General features: G+C 43.7%; 1 protein-coding gene across 2 annotated transcripts in view; it reads left to right on the plus strand.

Moving 5' to 3' along the window:
- The window catches only part of LMO7 (LIM domain 7), a 194,169-nt gene that overhangs the window by 138,512 nt on the left and 46,564 nt on the right, over positions 1-9,093 (plus strand). For both annotated transcript variants that reach the window (XM_087726758.1, XM_087726757.1), the window contains exons 12-13: positions 81-110; positions 6,618-6,735. In XM_087726758.1, the coding sequence (XP_087582884.1) occupies positions 81-110; positions 6,618-6,735 (148 nt within the window). The remainder of the gene's footprint in view (positions 1-80; positions 111-6,617; positions 6,736-9,093) is intronic.

The raw sequence follows: 9,093 nt of genomic DNA on the forward strand, positions 1-9,093 counted from the left end.
CCTGTGGGGGCATCATTACAAGGTGGCAATGCCGGTGGAACGGAACGTATGAACTTTGTCGGTTTTCTGATTTCCTTCAGGCTGTTGCAAAAGATTTCTGAGGAACATGGGTAAGTGGAATGACCGAAGCATGGCAGTCTGTGAACGCCCCCTAATCCTCCCGCCGAACCCCTTGTAACTCCGCTTGACGCCATGGATGCATGTGCTTTGGTGTGCTCAACTGGCTTGCAAAGCCCCCTCAGAAGCATCTTTGGGACCTCTCCCCAGGGGCTGCTGCTGCTACTTCTGGAGACCCACAAGAGGCTCCCTTGGAAGCTGGGGTGGAGGGAGGTGAGCTGTAGGCATAGCTTTGCAAATACAGCCCCGGTTGTGGTGAAGGTTGGCAACTCTGCTCCTCTTTGGCTAAAGACTCAAAATATGTCATGGGCAAAAATGAAAGTATAGCTGTTGCTGTGTAAGCCAGTTGTCACAAGCCATCGTGCTGATGTTGTCTGTAAGTCGGGGAGATGTCCAATTGCATGCAGCATTTTTATCCCAAGTCTCTGAAACAGCCGCACTCCCAGCATTCTTCTAAATCTTAAACTATTTGGTTTTTTGACGTTTTACTGTATGGATTAAAGTCAGAGGTGAAATTCAGCAGGTTCTGACCAGTTCTGGAGAACCAGTAGTGGAAATTTTGAGTAGTTCAGAGAACCGCTAAATACCACCTCTGACTGGCCCCGCCCCCATCTGTTCTCTGCCTCCTGAGTCCCAGCTGATTGGGAGGAAATGGGGATTTTACAGTCTCCTTCCCCTCCCATGCCCACCAAGCCACGCCCACCAAGCCACACGCAAAGAACCAGTAGTAAAAAAAAAATTGAATCCCACCACTGATTAAATTGTACGTCTCTGTGAGGAAGATGGCTGGTTGAACAGTTTAATAAACAAACAAATGTTCCAACGGAAAGCCAAAACCTGCCACATTCCGTAGAAGAATCCCCAAAATGTTTGAGGGGGCCGCAGAAAAAGTAGCATCAGAGCCCACACAGACCAGATAAAGGAAATAGTAGAACATGGATTGAAAAAAAAAACTTTTAAAGAGATCTTACACCCACATGTAAGATAGAGACGCGGCGGTTCAGTGGCTAAGACACTGAGCTTGTCGATCAGAAAGGTCGGCAGTTCGGCGGTACGAATCCCTAGCACCGCGTAACGGAGTGAGCTCCCGTGACTTGTCCCAGCTTCTGCCAACCTAGCAGTTCGAAAACACATAAAAATGCAAGTAGAAAAATAGGAACCACCTTTGGCGGGAAGGTAACAGCATTCCGTGCACCTTCGCCATTTAGTCATGTTGGGGACATGATCACGGAGACGTCTTCGGACAGTACTGGTTCTTCGGCTTTGAAACGGAGATGAGCACTGCCCCCCTAGAGTTGGGAACAACTAGCACGTATGTGCGAAGGGTACCTTTACCTTATATCCACATAGCCAGCAATGTAGGCCACCCAAAATAATATTTCTTGGTACCTCAACAACAGCAGAAGCTACAGTACTGGATGCCTCTCAGAACAACTTAGAAGCCACACAATAAAACCCCAAATCTGTATTTCTTGGGGTCATTATTGCTTTCTAATCCATGCACACACCATACTTCTTACATTTGGCAATCGTTTAAAAAAGGAAATCGCAACCTATGGGAGGGACAACTTTATGTTGCCATCCCTGGACTCTTAATTCCTGCTCTTTCTTCTCAGTTCTAGTAAAGAATTTAGAGAGAATAAAAACAGTGCCTCTTACCTAGGTTCAAAATTATTCTCGGTCAGTGAACATGTGCCAAACTGGCTCTCCCACACCACCCTTTCAAAACTTGGAGGGGTTTAAAAGAAAAGAAGCCAAGAACCGTTTTCTCAGCATGAAATTAAATGGCCTGTTCTCTCCTGAACCCTGGATGGAAATCTGGCGCCTAAGAGCATGCTAGAGTCCAAGATGGGCCTGTTTCAAACTCAGAACACGTTAGGCACCTCTGTAGCACCGGTTCTTCGGGCCTCGAATGCCTCAAATGCTTTCCTGGGCCAAGCAGATGCAGTGGCGAATTGCAAAGGCACCGAAGTAGATGGTGTCCACAGCTATCCACAGTGTCATGCAGCTTAAAGAATGTTCCCTTTGTTAACAGGGAAGCAGAAATGAATATATATATATATATATATATATATATATATATATATATATATATATATATATATATATATATATATATATATATATATATATATATATATATATATATATATATATATATATATATATATATATATATATATATATATATATATATATATAATATTTATGCTGATAAATAAATAATTATAATAATTATAATTATAAATATTTATTTATCAGCATAAATATAACAAATGTAACAAAAAGGCAACAGTAAAAAATATTGGGTTTCTGTCTGGATGGTCTCTTGTGACGAGCCGAAGACAGAGAGTGGAAGTGTGACCTTCCTCCCATATTTGGGCATACCAAGGGTTGTGACTTTAAGTATATATATATATTTATACACACACACACACACATACATACATACATACATACACACATACACATACATATATATATATATATATACACATATATACACACACACACATACATACATATATATATATATATATATATATATATACATACACATACATACATACATATATATATATATATATATATACATACATACACATACATACATACATATACATACACACACACACACACACACACATATATATATATATATATTTGTTATATTTATGCTGATAAATAAATAAAGGGAGACTAGTATAGATCTATTTCAAGCTATTTAGCTCTCATCAGCTAGCCACACCCTTGTTGTATATATATATATACACACACACACATGCACACACATGCAAAGCATTTTCTTGCAAAATATGTTTCCGATTTAAAATATAGAGGCAAGAATCAATAGGAGAAGGAAATTTTCAGACAGACGGACAGATAGATAGACAGATAACAAAGATACGGTAGGTAGGTAGGTAGGTAGGTAGGTAGGTAGGTAGGTTAGGTGGGTGGGTGGGTGGGTGGGTGGGTGGGTGGATGGATGGATGGATGGATAGATAGATGGATAGATAGGACAGGACAGACAGACAGACAAGACAGATATCATAGATAGATACCGTAGGTACAGTAGATACAGGTAGGTAGGCAGGCAGGTAGACAGACAGACAGACAGACATACAGATAGACAGATAGATAGATAGATAGATAGAACAGACAGACACTAGCTACATACTGTAGATAAATGAATAGATTAATGGATGAATGATGGATGGCTAAGAGAAAGAGAGAGATGATGGATGAATAAAAGATAGACAATCCTGAAAAAAGAGAAAGAGAGAGAGAGAGAAAGGAAGGGAGGGAAAAGAGAGAAGGAGAGAGAAAGAAAGGAAGGAGGAAGAAAGAAAAAGTGAAAGTGAGAAAGAAAGAAAAAGAAAGAAAGAAAGAAAGAAAAGAAAGAAAAAGAAAGAAAGAAAGAAAGAATAATAAGCCAGGAAATTCTGGTCCAGGCTGAGCTTCTGAGAGTTGCTTTGGCTGATGCTGTTACTGCTGATGGGCATGGGGGCTGCCTTGGGTTTGGGGAGGGGCATGCGAGGACTGGGTGAAGATGCATGAGTCTTTCATCACTTCTTTGAAGTCTTCTCTAGCAGAGGAGTTTGGGGGGGGGAGGGGGCAGCAGGATTTGGAAGAGGACCAGATCTGCAATCAATCTAGAGATTAACTCCATCCTCTTCACAGGTTATCAGCTGCCAAAATCAGCAAGGTGTCACTGCGAGGGGACATATAACTCTTGACTCTGATGCTTAGATCTTTGTTATTAATTACAAAGTTATGAGTTTTGTATATGTTACTCTTCTTCTTCTTCTTCTTCTTCTTCTTCTTCTTCTTCTTCTTCTTCTTCTCCTCCTCCTCCTCCTCCTCCTCCTCCTCCTCCTCCTCCTCCTCCTCCTCCTCCTCCTCCTCCCCCTCCTCCCCCTCTTCCCCTTCCAAAACAAATATAAAATAACTATATTAGATTTATAATCTTCCTGGGTTTTTCTTTCTCCACGTATACAATCAGGCTGTCTCATTTAACAGAATTTTCTTGGGAGATGAAGAAAGACTAGTCTCAGAAAAACTTCTTTTTTGCTTGTTTTCGGGATTCGGAAGGGATCTCCCATCTGGGGGAAGCATTCAGAGCACAGCAGATGGGCTTGTGCATGGCTTGTTAAATAAGCCATAATGGCTAAGTAAGCCATAATAGCGATAGGATGAAGCTATAGGATGAAGCCATTAATTGATAAAACACAACTTCACGTGGTATTATGCTCAAGCCGTGCCGTGTTTATTCTTTAAAATATGGGATTTGTTTCATTCTTGCCCATCCATGCCTACCTCCTTTGTTCAATGGAGGAGCCACACAGCTTCATGGTTCACTTTAGGGGATTGTAGTAGTGCAAATATCCCCCTCACATAATGGACAAGCTCAAGACGATTTAGATTTGGGACCTCCATTGTTTCACAGACTTTCACCTTTAGCTCCCTGCATTGTGACGTCAAAAAAGAATGGAGTGGTGCGGTGGCCTAGAGGTGGAGCTCTTGCCTCACAATCAGGAGTTCGATCACGGGTAGAGACAGATATTTCTCTCTATGGGCACAATGAGAATATATCTACTGAACAAAACTCCGCATTGGCAACAAGAAGGGCATCCAGCCATTAAAACACTCGGCTAGTTCCATTCGGTTGCCCAGACTCCACCCCGCAAGGGGATTATGGGGTCATTAAAGATGATGATGATGATGATGACTTCAAAATCTTTAGTGGAGAGTGGTGGGATTATGGAGAGAAGCCAGAGCAGGAAGCGAGAAGCAGCTTGCTCTGTAATTCTTCATCCATCCAAGATCAAATGCAAAGGCGGTGTTTAGTTTTTGTAGTACGGTCCTGCCGTCTTTTTTTGCTTGGCATATTTTAAGGCTACAGGAAATACATGACTTCAGAATCTTTCCCCCCTGCCTCCTGCGTGCCAAGAGAATCCTGACCATGAAGTGGGAAGGAGACGCTGGGCGTGACCAAATTTGCTTTGATATTCAGTGTAGCAACTTTCAGAGTGTCTTGAGTTTCAGATTTGGGAGAGAGGGAGAGAGAGAGGCCTTCTAAATAACGAGCACAGAACCCTGAAAAGGATTGTGGGAATGGCCATCTTCATCTTTATTCCCTTTCATTAAAATTCATAAAGTGTTCTATAAAAGGATAACCCTCGGAAGATGGTCAGGAAGGGTTCGTTTCAGCAACCTGTATTTCGTTTTAAATATAAGAAAGCAAAATCTGATGGTAACATCTGTTTCATCACAGTGTAACAGATGTGGCTTCTCCATCTCTGGAGGCTTTTTTTAAAGAAGAAGCTGGTGAATCACCTCTCTTAATTGGCTTCGCTCCCCCTTGTAGAGGGCTGGATCAGATCATCAGAGGTGGTGGTATTCTACCGGTTCGGATCGGTTTGCCTGAACCGGTTGCAGAAATCACGGCTGGCCTCGCCCATCTGCCCCCAGCTCTATGGCATCCCATTTAGGCCCTTTTTTCGCCAAAAGCACATGTGCGGAAGGCTGAGCGCATGCGCAGAGGTGGCACCTGTGAGCGAAGCGAGAGCATGCGTGTGCTCACATTTACGAACCGGTAGGGAAGGGAAGGGAATGCCACCCCTGCAGATCATCCTTGTGGCTCCTTCCAAATCCACAATTCTGTGATTCTCTGAGATAGCAATAGGAGTAGCAATGGCACTTAGACTTATATAGCAGAGTCAGACATCTATAGAAATAAGGCAATTCAGATGAATTCTTAAGCGAATTGCTTAAGAGTTCATCAAGCAAAACAAGAAACAGACAGGCTGAGGCGGAAAATTCAAGGTCCTGCAGTATTATGCAACAAGCAATTGAAGGTCATCTGATACAGATGTATTCTTTAGCAATAGCTATAGCACTTAGACTTATATACTGCTTCACAGTTCTTTACATCCCTCTGTAATAGGCTGACTCTGTAAACTGCTTAGAGAGGTGTAAAGCACTGCAAAGCAGTATATAAGTCTAAGTGCTATTAGGCCTATATTTAGAACCTAGTACACCATCTGAACATATGACCTCTTTAGATGCTTGGTGGGTGCCCAGCCAGGCTGACCACATGACCCTAGCAATCACAATAGCACATAGACTTATATACCACTTCATAGTGTTTTTACAGTTTTCTCTACAGAGTCAGCCTATTGCCCCCAACAATCTGGGTCCTCACTTTACTGACCTTGGAACGATGGAAGAGTGAGTCAAGCTTGAGCCTGGTGAGACCTGAACTGCCAAACTGCTGGCAGCCGGTGGTCAGCAGAAGTAGCCTGCAGTACTGCCCTCTAACCACTGCGCCACCGCAGCTACTTATGTAGGAGGATGCGTAGGAGATGGCCTACACGCCCTACACACCACTAAAAACCTGCCTCATTGTAGATCCCCTTAGTCCTGCTAATCAGATTGCTAAATCGCCTCTTGAAGGAGGAAATGGTCTGGAAGTCTAAAAAGTCTTTCTCTACCTTCAGGAGTAAATCCTTGAACGACGTCAGTGCAGATGAGCTGCAAACGATCCGGCAGATGCGTTACGAAGAGCTCCAGAAAATAAAAACTCAGCTGCGGGAACAAGACCAACAGTGGCAAGATGTAAGAGCCCTCTTTGCTGTCCCCTTTGGGTGGTTGTAGAAGACGGTCACAGCAAACTGAATTTGGGTGGCCATCCAGCAGAGCTGGCAGCAGATTCGGACAGTGAGGAGGTTGGGGAGGAACATGGGCCAGTCCTGGAGTCTGGGGAAGGCTCTGATGAGGGCTCTGTGTCGGAGGCAGAGAGAAGGGCCAGAGCTGTATGCCAGGTATCAGCTGCCTTCAGAGTCAGACATCAGTGAGGCAGATGAACAGCTGGAGCCTGTTCCCAGTGTGTGCATGCACAGAGTTGCCAGACAAAGGGAACAGCTAAAGAACAGGGTCGACTTGGGACGATGAATGGCCCCTCCCAGAGGAAATGAAAGAGGAGCGAAAGGGGAATGGAGTTTGCTGGAGACAATGAATTTACTTAATTGGTTCATGACTCTCCGAGACTCCTTGCCGAGTTTTGCAGATATCGGCCTGGCAGCTCTCCAAGCCAGATTAAGTCTGTGACTGTAAATCCTCCATTGAAAGACTTTGCTGAATGTGAATGAGCAGAATTCACAGTAAATTAATAAATGGACAAGGAGTTTACTTCATGCTCTTGGGAAGCCTCTGTCAGAACATGCAGCCATTAACCTTGTGCCTATTAGTAGCAGGATATGGGATGGCACATAGGTTGGGTTCTCCTTTAGAAGTTTCAGCCAGCGGGAGGAGGGCTGAGGGTGGGAACAGAGTAATGGGAGATGGATTAAAGAGAACTTCAGAAGGTGCCTTCTCTAGCTTTGGTCTCCATATCTTCCAATGGAAATGCTAGAGAAGAAAAACCCCACTGCTCTCTTAGCATTTCCATTGGAAGATATGGAGACCAGAGCTAGATAACAATAGATTTTTCTTCCAATGGTGGTGCTTGGCAGCAGAAAGCACCAAATGAGAATCCAGCAAGGTGCATTCTCTGTCTGAGAAAAGAATAGACAGAATCAACTGACAGCTGCAAATAACAAACATAGCAACAGCAGATATAAAACGGATTAGCAGATCGTGATAAATAAAGACAATGCATGATTAAAAGGACTAAGTGTTGTTGGAGCCAAAAGGAGAACAGAGAAGAATTCAAGGTACCGTATTTTTGGAGTATAAGACGCACCTTCCCCCCAAAAAGAGGGTGAAAATCTGGGTGCGTCTTATACACTGAATACAGCATTTTTGGCCTACCGAAATCCCGACCCCTTTGCAAAAATGAATGTGTAGAGGGCTTGGGAGGCCTGCAAAGTGCTCCTTGGGGCTGGGGAGGGCAAAAATAAGCAAAACACGGACAGTTTTTCCTTGGTTTTGCCCCCCCCCCAGTCCCCAGGCGCACTCTACAAGCCTCCCAAAGCTCTGCATGTACCCCCCCTTTTTTTTTTTTGCAAAAAACGATGCGTGCAGAGGATTTGGGAGGCCTGCAAAGTGCAAAAGCTTCTTCTTTTTTTAATTTACCTCTTCAAAATCATGGTGCGTCCTATACTCCCAAAAATACGGTAGTTCTCAAGACAGGAAAGTGGCAACCCTTAAGGTGGCCAGTTCTTAAGAAATTGCCTACCAACACATGTTCTCATGGGCTAAAGTGTTGGAAGGAAAATCCACCTGGTCCAGTTCTAAGCTGGGAGAAAGACGCTGAGCTGGGAGAAAGAAACAACATGGAGGCTGATTGGAAAAATGGTTTAATGATGAATCAAGAACCACCAGAGTTTGTGATTCTGGTGCAGCTGACAAAATGGTTGATGGATCTTTCTGGGTTTCTTCGGCTTTGATGTTTGGCTGGTCCTGGGGGTGATGCAATGAAGGGGCTATTCCTATTGTGGCTAATGACTCTCCACCTGTGTTGGATCTTGGGTGGGGTGCTGCTTTCTAATCCTACCATTCTGCCTTTGTCAGTTGTTGCAAGGAGTTTCGAAATATCCTTTCTGGATGACTACAATCTGCATTTCTAAAAGCTGGCCTCCTCAGTTTTTGCTTGGGGGCAGGGAGACTGAGACTGGTTTCTGCCTCCCTTATGATTCCCCACCCCCATTTCTCATTTAGGGGAAATATTCTATCCTACTTTTTTAAAAAAAAAGTATTTCCCAAAATATTTCATTCTTCTGGTGGTGGGGCAGCAAAGGTGGGTTCCTACCACTTCGGACTAGTTTGGCCGAACCGGTAGTAACTTGGCGGCCTGGGTCACAGGAACCAGCAGTGAACCAGGCCTGCCACATCCCCGAACCAGTTCTCCTATGGGGCTGCCATCTTGTTTTTCGGTTCTGCGCATGCGCAGAACAATGTTCATTGAAAAAAATCATTTCCCCCCAATATTAAAGGGTTTGTGCATGTTCAGTCCCCCATTTGAATTACCATATT

Source organism: Thamnophis sirtalis, unplaced genomic scaffold (assembly GCF_051295495.1).
Source record: "Thamnophis sirtalis isolate CommonGarterSnake01/CBP01778 unplaced genomic scaffold, rThaSir2_p1.2 scaffold_12, whole genome shotgun sequence".
In the NCBI taxonomy this organism is placed as follows: Eukaryota; Metazoa; Chordata; class Lepidosauria; order Squamata; family Natricidae; genus Thamnophis; species Thamnophis sirtalis.